Raw genomic sequence first — 16,419 nt, 5'->3', positions numbered from 1 at the left:
CATCTACAATGTCATTAGCTTCTGTCTTTATATTATATTTCAAATCCTGTTGTGTGAGTGAGTTATTAATTATATATACTCTTCAAAAAAAGAAACGCAAAAGGGATATTTTTGTTATTTTAAAGAGAAATATGTGTAATAACGTTACAAGCTCAGAGTATGTCATGTTACACGTGTTAAGGCACTGATTGTCAGACCAAAATGATAATAAAAGTTGTGCACTTTGAAAACGGAGGAAAACATTGGATCTTTCGCCAAAACGCATTCGTTTCCAATACATTTGTTTGAAAGATCTGCATGTTCTGCAAGTGCAACATGTGCAAAATCCCAATAAAAGTGACGGGTTCTCGGTTTCCATAGCTCAGTGTTAAGCCACCGACACACAATACAGTTACGCCAAGACTGACTGAAGCACAACGCAACAACGCCATTGGTCGCTTGGAAGCAGGCGAATCTCGATCAGATGTTGCCAGAGCTGTGAATGTCCACCTAAGCACCATCACAAGGCTATGGAATCGTCACCAACAACATGGATCAATTTGTGACCGTTCACGATCTGGCAGACCTCGTGTGATCACACCCGCACAAGATCGCTACATCTGGTTACGTCACCTTCGAGATAGGACCACCACTGCGACGTATACTGCCTCAGCCATACCAGGGCTGCGTAAGATTTCTGATCAGACCGTACGCAACTGTCAACGAGATTCTTAGGCCCCATGTGCAACCCATCATGGTGAATGTCAACAACGTTTTTCAACATGACAACGCCCATCCTCACACAGCCCAACTCACCACTGTCTTCTTGAGACAGCACAACATCAACGTTCTTCCCTGGCCCTCCAGATCACCAGATTTAAACCCCATCGAACATCTTTGGAACGAGTTGGACCACCGTCTGTGACGGCGACAACCTCAACCACAGACTCTACCTCAGCTTGCAGCAGCTTTGCAGGCTGAGTCGACAGCCATTCTACACAATGTTATTCGTCATCTGATCGCTTCCATGGGCAGGAGATGTCAAGCAGTTATTGATGCTCATGGGGGGCATACTCGTTATTGATGTTGAGTGACGTTAAACTTCAACGAGTGAGCGTGGACTTCGCCTTTGCAGACTTGGGATGTTCAGCAGTGAATGTGCAAAGTTTGACACATGTCATATAGAACTACCCGGAATAAACTTGTTAACAATATGTCTCAAATTTTGCCTGTTGCGTTTCTTTTTTTGAAGAGTATATATCTTATCTTATAAGTAACTCCAAAAAAGAAAGTCTCCTGCTACCAAATCTATGGATTGTGGAGGACATTGTATGTTTCCAAAATGAGAAATTACTCTCTTTGGGAATAGATCATGTAACACTCCTATTCGTGTTCATGATAGATGCAAGATGGTTGAAACAACAATTCCCATTGATGACATGTTTGGAAGTAGAAACACTAACACCATGTTCTTGATGGAATGCTCTTTGAGCAATAATGAAGGAGCATTCATTTTTAAATAAAGCTCAATAATAAGAAAATGCTGTTGGATTTTCCCTCTGTTCACCATTAAAATTTAAACCTTTTAATTTTCATTTAGAATAAAACAACGTTTTTTATTAATACTTTGAAAACTACATCTATATAAACTATCTTCATTTCTTTTGGCAGATCTTGTACTTTGTGCACAAAGAACACAAGATGTCCAACTCCCTAAATTCAACATCATTGTGAACAAACATTCTTGACAAGTGAGCTATGTTGGCAGCAAACTGTGATTAAAAAAAATTTTTTTTTAAAAGATTAACAGATTACAACCTTTATTGTAGTACTTTTTTTTTGGTTCTGAGTTGAATACTGGATACCACAACACCCCACTACAGCTCACCCATTCCCTTCTTTCCATAATCTGTTTAATAAAGCCATAAACTGGATGTTAAAAATACATAAAAATCTTTTTTTTTTAAACAAATGTTGCAATAGTTATAAAAGATAAAAATATGTGAAAGAAAACTTATCTGTTATATAATTTAATGAAGCTAGAGGTTAGTTTAATTAGGAAACACTGCAGGTTCCCAGATACCTGCTAACCTCAGTTCTTACTGTTTTTTTTTTTTAACATAAATCAGATGATGTATCAAACAACCTTAATTTACATGTTACTGCACACATATAAGCTTAAGTAAACTGAACAAAAATCTTACTGAAAGAATTGTAGATAGTTTAAAATATAGCATTATATATATATACCAATAATTTCACATGCTACAACAACGTGATTGGACACTATTTATAAACAAACACAATACAATTCATTTTTAAACCACAGTTACAATCTTAATATATTTTAACTTATCTTATGTAATACTAGTAATTTCAAAGGAATTAAAATATGCAAGTACCCACATGATATTTTAAAATGTCAATGTTAAAATATGATGCATTAGGTGCTTGTTCATACTGCTTCCTCAATAGTCCTGTCAAAGCTGGCATATTGAACTCGAACAAGTAACTATCAACTGTTGACTGACTGGTGTCTCTAGAAAAGTAATAAGCTTTTCAGCTTCTACTGGAATTACTTCAAAGATTAGATTTAACCCATTTTAACATAACTATATTAATCTAATGTCTTTAAATATATTATACTTGTTTCAACAGGAAAAGCAAAAATAAGGATTACTAAATAAGGTAGTAATTTCAATAAACAAAAAAAACTCATAAGTTTGATATATTTAATGAAAATATATATTTTGTTTATCAGATGATCAGTATCAACAAAAATATACATAAAAATAAAGCCACAAATAATGGCCTGGACCAGACAACCTGAATTTACATGCTACTGCACAAAAAACTCAAGTTTGATATATTTAATAAAAATTACTATAAAACAAATGTCAAATGCCTCCTAAAAACATAAAATGATATTAACATTCTCAGGAACTACCCTAAAAAGTTACTTTCTGCTAAATTTCCATTCCAACATATTAAGAAATTTGCTTGTCAAAAGTTCAGGTTACAGGTCTATATTATGGAGACTTAAACATTTTTATAAGAAACGAGGTTATTATTTGAGCTATTTCAAAAGAAAAACTTACAGTCACTAAATATTAGAAAATGAAAAACATCAATTAACTTACAAAAATCTAGCACTCAAATGTTCCAAACCCTGTGAAGAATATTTGGGTACTTGATCTTTGTCAGTTTATTGGCATTTACACAATTACAAAAATAAAATATTTTTCAAAGTATTCTTATACAAATTATTTTTAACATTAATTGTTAACAGGTGATTAACTCAGAACATAAAACAATAATTGTCAGTCACAACTTCCAACTGGATTTCATAATGGATAATGCCTGTGGTAGTAGCATCCAAAAGCACCGGAGACATTCCATTTATAAGACAATATTCAAACACTCATACTAAACTGGCCAACTACTGAGGCAAATCAATTAAGGAGTACAGAGTTGAGCTCTTACACCTATAAGGTCTCAACTCCTACTGCCTTTCACTGTCTACAGCCAATTGTAAGAAGGGAATTACTCTAAAGTAAAAATGAAACCACCCTAAAATTTCTATTATGTAAAACTTCTAACCACTACCTTTACAAAAGGATGTTAAACTAAACTAAATAATCTTAGAAGTACAAACCTACCTTAATAGTTCTTACATACCTAACCTCCTCCCTAGTAAAACTTTTAGGGTGGTTTAATTTCTACTTATGAACTTTAATTCCACAACTGGATGCAGACAATGAAAGATAGTAGAAGTTCAGACATTATGAATGTAAGCACTAAACCATGTACCCTAAACTGACTTTTCATGTTTGCTGGTTACTTTATCATCAGTGTTTGGATACTGTCTGATAGATGGGATATCTCGAATGCAATAGGATATTATTTACCACAGACATTATCCATCATGACATACATCAAGTTGACAACCAGAACTAACAATGGCAATGCTTTTTATATATTATATGAAATATTGATAGAAACAATTTTCTTACCATTTTAATACCATCAAGTTAATGGCCTGCAGACAATTCTATCAATTGCAATTTGAATCTAATTCAGTTTTGTCAACTTCAGATGTATCCAAAATCATGAATTAAAAACCAAAATGTACATTATGAGCCTAACTACACTTTTAAAAAATTACTTACTGTAAAATTAATTGTTTATTTGGCAAAATATTTTCCAGTTTTCCAGTTTTGGATACACGGAATGATAGGGAAGCAGGATTGGGATTGTTGGCAAGGGCTTGGACTATGCCAGCAGGAAATGAAACCTTCACATCTCCCATGAGACGCACCTGACATCTGAAATAAAATTTAAAGGTTAAGGATATTACAACAATCACATACAGAAGAAATAAATACAAATCTGCAATGTTTATGAACTTGTATTATCCAAGCCATAATTTTCACAATTAGTGTATAATGAGCTAATCACTGTACAGTAACATATATTTCACAAACAATATTTAGTTAAGTGTTGAGCAATGGCTTCAACAAACTAAATATTCATCCTTAGAAAAACTTAAGGTTCTCTCAGTCAACCGGAAAAAAAATCCTATGCCAAGCTGTTTTGTATCACATTTAACATATATATTTTAAACAACAGTTATTACTTTCTTATTTATTATTTTGTATCTTTATAAACACTAATTGTTTCTCATACTATTACTGTTATTAACTTCACAAAGTTTAGACAGTGACATTTTGTCACAGATAACACTTTCCTCTAATGTTAGAAAGCACAAGAGGTTTAATAAGTTTTCAATGGTCAAGAGATATGTTAGAGAGAATTAGAGAAAAATCAAGTATATTATGCTAAATGATATTTTCCAAAGTAATTTACTTGTATGGACGTAGCTCATGCCAACTAGCATTTCTGCATTTCCTAAGTCAAAAATAGTATATTACCTATTCTTTATCACTTTGACAGTAATAATTATACTGTTTATAACATTGACTGTCATTAATTTGTAATTATTACACCTTTACTACAGAAATTGTTTTCTCTGTTAGCTTAAATCTAAATGTATTCTAACTAAAATCTCTTAAGTTGGCCAAACCTTATGAGAAGCCACTTGCATTATGCTCAAAAACACTGTTAACAGCAAGGATACCCAAATGATAAGACAATGCAAATCATTACAAATGAACATGTAAGAAAAGTACATTTAATTAGCTATACTGATTGCTGGTTGACAAATATTCATTTGTTAGTGACATAATTAACAAACTCTTTCTCAAAGGATGGTAAATCTTTTCTATTATTGTTTTACAAATTACAGAAATTATACTTGCTCCAGCTACTTAACATTTAAAAATCCTCACTGTTTGTAGTAAAGCACAAAATTTTAAATGTTCACTTAGAACACCTCTTTAAAAATAAACATAGAGAATTAGCACACAAGTTTATTTACAGATTATTTGTCTGCATCTTGCACACTAAATTACATCAGTCAATTAAAATATCTACCTTCCATAGGTGAGTTTAGTCATCATGTGTACTTCAGTGTATCTTATCTACTTATCAATCTTATAATTTCTTCAGGAAACTTTGGAAAATAAGATCAATGTCTTTGACATTTATTATACTGCCTTCCATTTCTGGACCAACAAGTTCACATATTTTACATCTCTTTATCTGATGTTATATTTTAAAGAAAGGTGTTTTTAAAAATGTGACAGTTCAAGAAACCTAATTTTAGATAAATTTAATAAATCCTCTTTCTTAATTGGTCAGCTTTTATTTGCATTATTTGCAAATAACGTAATAAGAAAAAGAACACACAGCATCAGACACCCATAGGTTTGTGGTTGTTTTCACTACATACTTTCAAATGGTTCTTCACAAATGAGTATTTTCTCAATTTTCCTTTTATTCTCTTTGCTAGTGTTTAGAAGAATCTCTCTTTCAAAATGTATTAAGTGTATGAGCTTACAAATTTCTTATTCAATATTAAATTCTTTTTAAGTAGACTTATGCATATTTTTATTTTTCCTTATAAAGTCTGCAACTGATTAATCTCCCCAAAACCTAAATCTAGATATACATACTACATGGCCAAAAGTACGATGTCACCAGACCATCACACATGTGCTTGTTGAACATCTCATTCCAAAACCATGGGCATTAATACAGAGTTAGTCCCCCTTTGTTGTTACATCAGCCTCCACTCTTCTGGGAAGGCTTTTCACTAGATTTTGGAACATGGCTGTGTTGCTTCTATTCAGCCACAAGAGCATTAGTGAGGTCACGCACTGATGTTGGACGAGAAGACTTGGTTCTCAGTCAGTTTCCCAATTCATCCCAAAGGTGTTCGATGGGGTTGAGGTAAGGGCTCTGTACAGGCCAGTCAAGTTCTTCCACAGCTACCTCGGCACACCATGTCTTTATGAACCTTGCTTTGTGCACGAGAGCATTGTCCATTGTCATGCTGAAACAAAAAGGGGCCTTCTCAAAACTGTTGCCACAAAGTTGGAATCACACAATTCTCTAGAATGCCATTGTATGCTGTAAAATTAAGATTTCCCTTCACTGGAACTAAACAGCCTAGCCCAAACTATGAAAAACAGCTCCAGACCATTATTCCTTCTCCACAAAACTACACAGTTGGCACTATACATTCAGGCAGATAGAGTTCTCCTGGAATCTGCCAATCCCAGGTTCGTTCGACAGACTACCAGATAGTGAACCGTGATTCATCACTCCAGAAAAAGTTTCCACGGCACCAGAGTCCAATGGCAGTATGATTTACACCACTCCAGCCGACACTTGGCATTGAGCATGGTGATTTTAGGCTTATGTGCAGATGCTCGGGCATGGAAACCCATTTCATGAAGATGCTGATGAACAGTTCCTATGCTCACATTGCTTCCAGAGGTAGTTTGGAATTCGGTAGTGAGTGTTGCAACTGTGGACAGACAAGTTTTTTGTGCTATGCACTTCAGCACTCAGCGGTCCCGTTCTGTGTGCTTGTGTGGCCTACTGCTTTGTGGATGAGCTGTTGTTGCTCCTAGACTTTTCCACTTCACAATAACAGCAATTACAGTTGACCAGGGCAGCTCTAGCAGGGCAGAAATTTGACAAACTGATTTGTTGGAAAGGTGGCATCCTATAACAGCACCATAATGAAAGTCACTGAGCTCTTCAGTATACTAATCAGTGATGACGAGAAACCCACTTGTTGAGAAATTTATATGCAAAAAACGGCTCGTTTGGGCTGAGAAAACACTTTACATAGAAGAGCGAACAACGTTTCGACCTTCTTCGGTCATCGTCAGGTTCACAAAGAAAGAGGTAACTGACCGGAAGCTGACCACATGTTTGAAAGGGGTTGTGTAACTGTGTGTCGAAATGTAGAGGGCGGTATTAGATGTTTGAATATATAATTTTATTTATTATATTAATATAGGTATAAAGGCGTTCCTTTATATTGGTTTATTTTGGGTTTAAGTTGTTGTATAAGTAAGGCTTCTTTAATTTTACGTTTGTTTATGTTTGTTTCTTTATTTAGTATTTGAGTGTTTTCTATGGTTATGTTGTGTTTATTTGACTTGCAGTGTTCGAAAACGTGTGAAGGTGACTTTTTATGTTCTTTGAATCTGGTTTCCATTTTTCTACTTGTTTCTCCAATATAGAAGTTGTGGCAGTTATCACATTGCATTTTGTAAATAATGTTAGTGTGGTGTTTGTCAGTGTAGTTTCTACATAGTATAGACCTCAGTTTTGTGCCTGGTTTTTTGAATAAATTTGGTATTAACTGGAATGTCATATTTTGTTACTAGATTTTGCCAAATGTTGGTTATTTGTTTGCTGATGTCGGGAATATATGGTATACAGCAGTATATGGTTTCGTGGTTTTTTGATTCGTGAGCTGTATTTACTTTAGTTGGTTGATTTTGCTTTCTGTCTAGGTGTGTGCGTATAATGTTTTCTACGGTTTGTGGAGGAAACTTATTGATGTTGGTGAAGTATTGTTTTATTTTGTCTAATTCATCGTTAATTTTATCTGGTGTGCATAGTTTTATGGCTGTGTTTATTTGGTTTCTTAGTATGTTGAGTTTTTGTTTTGTTTCATGTGCTGAGTCCCAAGGAATGTATAGTCCAGTATGGGTGATTTTTCGGTGGATTTCTGTTTGAAATTGTGTATCAGTTCTTGTAATTTTGAGGTTAAGAAATGATATTTGATTGTTTTCTTCCTGTTCACATGTGAAGTTGATGTTGGGATGTATAGAGTTAATGTGATTGAAAAATTAAGTATGTGTTCTGTAGATTTGAATCCCGCAACCGTGTCATCTACATATCTATACCAGTATAGTGGTGGATGTAATGCTGTGTTAATTGCTTGTGTTTCAACTTGTGTCATAAAAATATTGGCTAGAACTGGTGATACTGGGTTGCCCATGCTTAGGCCGTTTGTTTGTATATAGTTTTGGTTGTTGAACATGAAGTTTGTCTTTATCGTGGTGAATTCTATGAGGGTTGCTAACTGGTTACTGGGAATTTCTATAGTTGGGTTAGGGTCTCGGATATAGAGTTCTAAGGCTATCTTGCAGGCTTCAGTGGTTGGAACTTCTGTAAAGAGGGATATAACATCGAAACTGGCCATTAAGGCTTTATGATTAAGTTGATTTAGATTAGACTTGAAATTAAAAGAGTCTTTGATAAATGAGCTGGCTGATGTTACATATTTGGAGAATGCCCATGCTATGTATTTACCAAGGTTGTAATTAAACGATTCGTATGTGGACATTATTGGTCGTAATGGACAATCTGGTTTATGAGGTTTGGGGATGCCGTATATTTGTGGTGTGCGTGAGTCGGTTTTACGTAGGTAGGAATAAAGTGTTTGTGAAATTGTGTTGGCTTTTTCATTTGTAGTAGTAACTTGTTCAGTTGCGTCTCGTGTGTCTTTGTTGGATTTGTGTGTATAGGTTTAAATTTGTTCGTGTCTGATAGGATGTTATTCATTTTTGGATGTATTCATTCGTGTTCATTATGACTATTGCGTTACCTTTATCTGCTTTTAGAATTTTTATGTTTTTTGTCTTGTTTTAGGTTTTTATGCAATTAATGTCTATTTTTGTAAGGTTGTTTTCAGTTTTCTGTTTTGTGAAATTATGTTGATGGTTTTGTGAGAAAATTCTTTGAAAAAATCGTTTAAGATGTTGTTTTTAGGTGTTTCTGGAAAATATAAATTTGTAATTTTACCTGGGAAGGTTGGCTGTTGGATGTCAATAAAATTATCTAAGTTGTCTTCTTTCTGTTGGTTGTTTTGGTTGTTTCCTTTTTTTTGTTCTCTGTAGAAAGTATCACAAGTCTCCTGGCTAGGTCTTCTAAACATGTTTTGATTTCTATGGTTGGAATGTGCCTAGGTGCTATAGCGAAGTTGAGTCCTTTGTTAAGTAGATGTATCTCGTCTGTGTTTAATTGACGGTCGGATCTGTTAATTATGAGGTTAGTCAACGGTTTGTCGTTTTGGTGTCTTTTCTGTTGTTTGCATCTTAGTTTTCTAGTTTTTTTGTTGTGGCAGATCTTTTGTCTCTGTCGTTTTAGTATTGATTTGGTTTATGTTTCGTTGTATAAGTCCGTAAATCTCTGGTTTAATGCAGCATGCCAGTTGATGGTCTAGATTCATTTTTTGTTTTGTAAGTCATGTAGTTCTTTATATTTTGTGTTCAACATGGCTTTCAGTAGTTTTTCTGTAAATTTTGAATAATGTTTGTGTATGTATTAAAATTTTTTGAAAGTTTTACCTTTACAAAATTAGGGGTTAGTTGTTCTTTTCTACATTGTTGAATAAAATAAATGTCATTTCTTCTATTAATAATTCGTTGGTTTAAATTCCTTAGTTTCTTAACGATCGTGTGAGCGTGTACTGTTAATAGTGGTGTACGGTATGCTAGTTCAGACATAATGGTAACAGGTAAGTACAAATACACTGAGAAAAAACACAAAACTTACACTTCTCGTACAGTCGCCGCGATGAAACAATAATCAGTGATGACGAGAAACCCACTTGTTGAGAAATTTATATGCAAAACGGCTCGTTTGGGCTGAGAAAACACTTTACATAGAAGAGCGAACAACGTTTCGACCTTCTTCGGTCATCGTCAGGTTCACAAAGAAAGAGGTAACTGACCGGAAGCTGACCACATGTTTGAAAGGGGTTGTGTAACTGTGTGTCGAAATGTAGAGGGCGGTATTAGATGTTTGAATATATAATTTTATTTATTATATTAATATAGGTATAAAGGCGTTCCTTTATATTGGTTTATTTTGGGTTTAAGTTGTTGTATAAGTAAGGCTTCTTTAATTTTACGTTTGTTTATGTTTGTTTCTTTATTTAGTATTTGAGTGTTTTCTATGGTTATGTTGTGTTTATTTGACTTGCAGTGTTCGAAAACGTGTGAAGGTGACTTTTATGTTCTTTGAATCTGGTTTCCATTTTCTACTTGTTTCTCAATATAGAAGTCGTGGCAGTTATCACATTGTATTTTATAAATAATGTTGGTGTGGTGTTTGTCAGTGTAGTTTTTACATAGTATAGACCTCAGTTTTGTGCCGGGTTTTGAATAAATTTGGTATTAATTGAATGTCATATTTTGTTACTAATTTTGCCAAATGTTGGTTATTTGTTTGCTGATGTCGGGAATATATGGTATACAGCAGTATATGGTTTCGTGGTTTTTTGATTCGTGAGCTGTATTTACTTTAGTTGGTTGATTTTGCTTTCTGTCTAGGTGTGTGCGTATAATGTTTTCTACGGTTTGTGGAGGAAACTTATTGATGTTGGTGAAGTATTGTTTTATTTTGTCTAATTCATCGTTAATTTTATCTGGTGTGCATAGTTTTATGGCTGTGTTTATTTGGTTTCTTAGTATGTTGAGTTTTTGTTTTGTTTCATGTGCTGAGTCCCAAGGAATGTATAGTCCAGTATGGGTGATTTTTCGGTGGATTTCTGTTTGAAATTGTGTATCAGTTCTTGTAATTTTGAGGTTAAGAAATGATATTTGATTGTTTTCTTCCTGTTCACATGTGAAGTTGATGTTGGGATGTATAGAGTTAATGTGATTGAAAAAATTAAGTATGTGTTCTGTAGATTTGAATCCCGCAACCGTGTCATCTACATATCTATACCAGTATAGTGGTGGATGTAATGCTGTGTTAATTGCTTGTGTTTCAACTTGTGTCATAAAAATATTGGCTAGAACTGGTGATACTGGGTTGCCCATGCTTAGGCCGTTTGTTTGTATATAGTTTTGGTTGTTGAACATGAAGTTTGTCTTTATCGTGGTGAATTCTATGAGGGTTGCTAACTGGTTACTGGGAATTTCTATAGTTGGGTTAGGGTCTCGGATATAGAGTTCTAAGGCTATCTTGCAGGCTTCAGTGGTTGGAACTTCTGTAAAGAGGGATATAACATCGAAACTGGCCATTAAGGCTTTAAGAGTCTTTGATAAATGAGCTGGCTGATGTTACATATTTGGAGAATGCCCATGCTATGTATTTACCAAGGTTGTAATTAAACGATTCGTATGTGGACATTATTGGTCGTAATGGACAATCTGGTTTATGAGGTTTGGGGATGCCGTATATTTGTGGTGTGCGTGAGTCGGTTTTACGTAGGTAGGAATAAAGTGTTTGTGAAATTGTGTTGGCTTTTTTCATTTGTAGTAGTAACTTGTTCAGTTGCGTCTCGTGTGTCTTTGTTGGATTTGTGTGTATAGGTTTAAATTTGTTCGTGTCTGATAGGATGTTATTCATTTTTTGGATGTATTCATTCGTGTTCATTATGACTATTGCGTTACCTTTATCTGCTTTTAGAATTTTATGTTTTGTCTTGTTTTAGGTTTTATGCAATTAATGTCTATTTTGTAAGGTTGTTTTCAGTTTTCTGTTTTGTGAAATTATGTTGATGGTTTTGTGAGAAAATTCTTTGAAAAAATCGTTTAAGATGTTGTTTTAGGTGTTTCTGGAAAATATAAATTTGTAATTTTACCTGGGAAGGTTGGCTGTTGGATGTCAATAAAATTATCTAAGTTGTCTTCTTTCTGTTGGTTGTTTTGGTTGTTTCCTTGTTTTTGTTCTCTGTAGAAAGTATCACAAGTCTCCTGGCTAGGTCTTCTAAACATGTTTTGATTTCTATGGTTGGAATGTGCCTAGGTGCTATAGCGAAGTTGAGTCCTTTGTTAAGTAGATGTATCTCGTCTGTGTTTAATTGACGGTCGGATCTGTTAATTATGAGGTTAGTCAACGGTTTGTCGTTTTGGTGTCTTTTCTGTTGTTTGCATCTTAGTTTTTCTAGTTTTTGTTGTGGCAGATCTTTTTGTCTCTGTCGTTTTAGTATTGATTTGGTTTATGTTTCGTTGTATAAGTCCGTAAATCTCTGGTTTAATGCAGCATGCCAGTTGATGGTCTAGATTCATTTTTTGTTTTGTAAGTCATGTAGTTCTTTATATTTTGTGTTCAACATGGCTTTCAGTAGTTTTTCTGTAAATTTTGAATAATGTTTGTGTATGTATTAAAATTTTTTGAAAGTTTTACCTTTACAAAATTAGGGGTTAGTTGTTCTTTTCTACATTGTTGAATAAAATAAATGTCATTTCTTCTATTAATAATTCGTTGGTTTAAATTCCTTAGTTTCTTAACGATCGTGTGAGCGTGTACTGTTAATAGTGGTGTACGGTATGCTAGTTCAGACATAATGGTAACAGGTAAGTACAAATACACTGAGAAAAACACAAAACTTACACTTCTCGTACAGTCGCCGCGATGAAACAATAATCAGTGATGACGAGAAACCCACTTGTTGAGAAATTTATATGCAAAACGGCTCGTTTGGGCTGAGAAAACACTTTACATAGAAGAGCGAACAACGTTTCGACCTTCTTCGGTCATCGTCAGGTTCACAAAGAAAGAGGTAACTGACCGGAAGCTGACCACATGTTTGAAAGGGGTTGTGTAACTGTGTGTCGAAATGTAGAGGGCGGTATTAGATGTTTGAATATATAATTTTATTTATTATATTAATATAGGTATAAAGGCGTTCCTTTATATTGGTTTATTTTGGGTTTAAGTTGTTGTATAAGTAAGGCTTCTTTAATTTTACGTTTGTTTATGTTTGTTTCTTTATTTAGTATTTGAGTGTTTTCTATGGTTATGTTGTGTTTATTTGACTTGCAGTGTTCGAAAACGTGTGAAGGTGACTTTTATGTTCTTTGAATCTGGTTTCCATTTTTCTACTTGTTTCTCAATATAGAAGTCGTGGCAGTTATCACATTGTATTTTATAAATAATGTTGGTGTGGTGTTTGTCAGTGTAGTTTTACATAGTATAGACCTCAGTTTTGTGCCGGGTTTTGAATAAATTTGGTATTAATTGGAATGTCATATTTTGTTACTAATTTTGCCAAATGTTGGTTATTTGTTTGCTGATGTCGGGAATATATGGTATACAGCAGTATATGGTTTCGTGGTTTTTGATTCGTGAGCTGTATTTACTTTAGTTGGTTGATTTTGCTTTCTGTCTAGGTGTGTGCGTATAATGTTTTCTACGGTTTGTGGAGGAAACTTATTGATGTTGGTGAAGTATTGTTTTATTTTGTCTAATTCATCGTTAATTTTATCTGGTGTGCATAGTTTTATGGCTGTGTTTATTTGGTTTCTTAGTATGTTGAGTTTTGTTTTGTTTCATGTGCTGAGTCCCAAGGAATGTATAGTCCAGTATGGGTGATTTTTCGGTGGATTTCTGTTTGAAATTGTGTATCAGTTCTTGTAATTTTGAGGTTAAGAAATGATATTTGATTGTTTTCTTCCTGTTCACATGTGAAGTTGATGTTGGGATGTATAGAGTTAATGTGATTGAAAAAATTAAGTATGTGTTCTGTAGATTTGAATCCCGCAACCGTGTCATCTACATATCTATACCAGTATAGTGGTGGATGTAATGCTGTGTTAATTGCTTGTGTTTCAACTTGTGTCATAAAAATATTGGCTAGAACTGGTGATACTGGGTTGCCCATGCTTAGGCCGTTTGTTTGTATATAGTTTTGGTTGTTGAACATGAAGTTTGTCTTTATCGTGGTGAATTCTATGAGGGTTGCTAACTGGTTACTGGGAATTTCTATAGTTGGGTTAGGGTCTCGGATATAGAGTTCTAAGGCTATCTTGCAGGCTTCAGTGGTTGGAACTTCTGTAAAGAGGGATATAACATCGAAACTGGCCATTAAGGCTTTATGATTAAGTTGATTTAGATTAGACTTGAAATTAAAAGAGTCTTTGATAAATGAGCTGGCTGATGTTACATATTTGGAGAATGCCCATGCTATGTATTTACCAAGGTTGTAATTAAACGATTCGTATGTGGACATTATTGGTCGTAATGGACAATCTGGTTTATGAGGTTTGGGGATGCCGTATATTTGTGGTGTGCGTGAGTCGGTTTTACGTAGGTAGGAATAAAGTGTTTGTGAAATTGTGTTGGCTTTTTTCATTTGTAGTAGTAACTTGTTCAGTTGCGTCTCGTGTGTCTTTGTTGGATTTGTGTGTATAGGTTTAAATTTGTTCGTGTCTGATAGGATGTTATTCATTTTTTGGATGTATTCATTCGTGTTCATTATGACTATTGCGTTACCTTTATCTGCTTTTAGAATTTTTTATGTTTTTGTCTTGTTTTAGGTTTTTTATGCAATTAATGTCTATTTTTGTAAGGTTGTTTTTCAGTTTTCTGTTTTGTGAAATTATGTTGATGGTTTTGTGAGAAAATTCTTTGAAAAAATCGTTTAAGATGTTGTTTTTAGGTGTTTCTGGAAAATATAAATTTGTAATTTTACCTGGGAAGGTTGGCTGTTGGATGTCAATAAAATTATCTAAGTTGTCTTCTTTCTGTTGGTTGTTTTTGGTTGTTTCCTTGTTTTTGTTCTCTGTAGAAAGTATCACAAGTCTCCTGGCTAGGTCTTCTAAACATGTTTTGATTTCTATGGTTGGAATGTGCCTAGGTGCTATAGCGAAGTTGAGTCCTTTGTTAAGTAGATGTATCTCGTCTGTGTTTAATTGACGGTCGGATCTGTTAATTATGAGGTTAGTCAACGGTTTGTCGTTTTGGTGTCTTTTCTGTTGTTTGCATCTTAGTTTTTCTAGTTTTTTGTTGTGGCAGATCTTTTTGTCTCTGTCGTTTTTAGTATTGATTTGGTTTATGTTTCGTTGTATAAGTCCGTAAATCTCTGGTTTAATGCAGCATGCCAGTTGATGGTCTAGATTCATTTTTTGTTTTTGTAAGTCATGTAGTTCTTTATATTTTGTGTTCAACATGGCTTTCAGTAGTTTTTCTGTAAATTTTGAATAATGTTTGTGTATGTATTAAAATTTTTGAAAGTTTTACCTTTACAAAATTAGGGGTTAGTTGTTCTTTTCTACATTGTTGAATAAAATAAATGTCATTTCTTCTATTAATAATTCGTTGGTTTAAATTCCTTAGTTTCTTAACGATCGTGTGAGCGTGTACTGTTAATAGTGGTGTACGGTATGCTAGTTCAGACATAATGGTAACAGGTAAGTACAAATACACTGAGAAAAACACAAAAACTTACACTTCTCGTACAGTCGCCGCGATGAAACAATAATCAGTGATGACGAGAAACCCACTTGTTGAGAAATTTATATGCAAAACGGCTCGTTTGGGCTGAGAAAACACTTTACATAGAAGAGCGAACAACGTTTCGACCTTCTTCGGTCATCGTCAGGTTCACAAAGAAAGAGGTAACTGACCGGAAGCTGACCACATGTTTGAAAGGGGTTGTGTAACTGTGTGTCGAAATGTAGAGGGCGGTATTAGATGTTTGAATATATAATTTTATTTATTATATTAATATAGGTATAAAGGCGTTCCTTTATATTGGTTTATTTTGGGTTTAAGTTGTTGTATAAGTAAGGCTTCTTTAATTTTACGTTTGTTTATGTTTGTTTCTTTATTTAGTATTTGAGTGTTTTCTATGGTTATGTTGTGTTTATTTGACTTGCAGTGTTCGAAAACGTGTGAAGGTGACTTTTTATGTTCTTTGAATCTGGTTTCCATTTTTCTACAGCCAACCTTCCCAGGTAAAATTACAAATTTATATTTTCCAGAAACACCTAAAAACAACATCTTAAACGATTTTTTCAAAGAATTTTCTCACAAAACCATCAACATAATTTCACAAAACAGAAAACTGAAAAACAACCTTACAAAAATAGACATTAATTGCATAAAAAACCTAAAACAAGACAAAAACATAAAAATTCTAAAAGCAGATAAAGGTAACGCAATAGTCATAATGAACACGAATGAATACATCCAAAAAATGAATAACATCCTATCAGACACGAACAAATTTAAACCTATACACACAAATCCAACAAAGACACACGAGACGCAACTGAA

At 34.0% G+C, this 16,419-nt stretch overlaps 1 protein-coding gene across 7 annotated transcripts in view; it reads right to left on the bottom strand.

The window, feature by feature from the left end:
* Nucleotides 1–16,419, bottom strand: part of LOC143224685 (F-BAR domain only protein 2) — a 145,708-nt gene that overhangs the window by 17,405 nt on the left and 111,884 nt on the right. For all 7 annotated transcript variants that reach the window (XM_076452884.1, XM_076452864.1, XM_076452855.1 and 4 more), the window contains 2 exons: nt 4,149–4,304; nt 2,386–2,518 (listed from right to left, as the gene is read on the bottom strand). In XM_076452884.1, the coding sequence (XP_076308999.1) occupies nt 2,386–2,518; nt 4,149–4,304 (289 nt within the window). The remainder of the gene's footprint in view (nt 1–2,385; nt 2,519–4,148; nt 4,305–16,419) is intronic.

Source organism: Tachypleus tridentatus, chromosome 1, assembly GCF_004210375.1.
Source record: "Tachypleus tridentatus isolate NWPU-2018 chromosome 1, ASM421037v1, whole genome shotgun sequence".
Classification (NCBI taxonomy): Eukaryota; Metazoa; Arthropoda; class Merostomata; order Xiphosura; family Limulidae; genus Tachypleus; species Tachypleus tridentatus.
The sequence above is the reverse complement of the archived record's forward strand: the minus strand, read 5'-3'. Positions and strand labels throughout refer to the sequence as shown.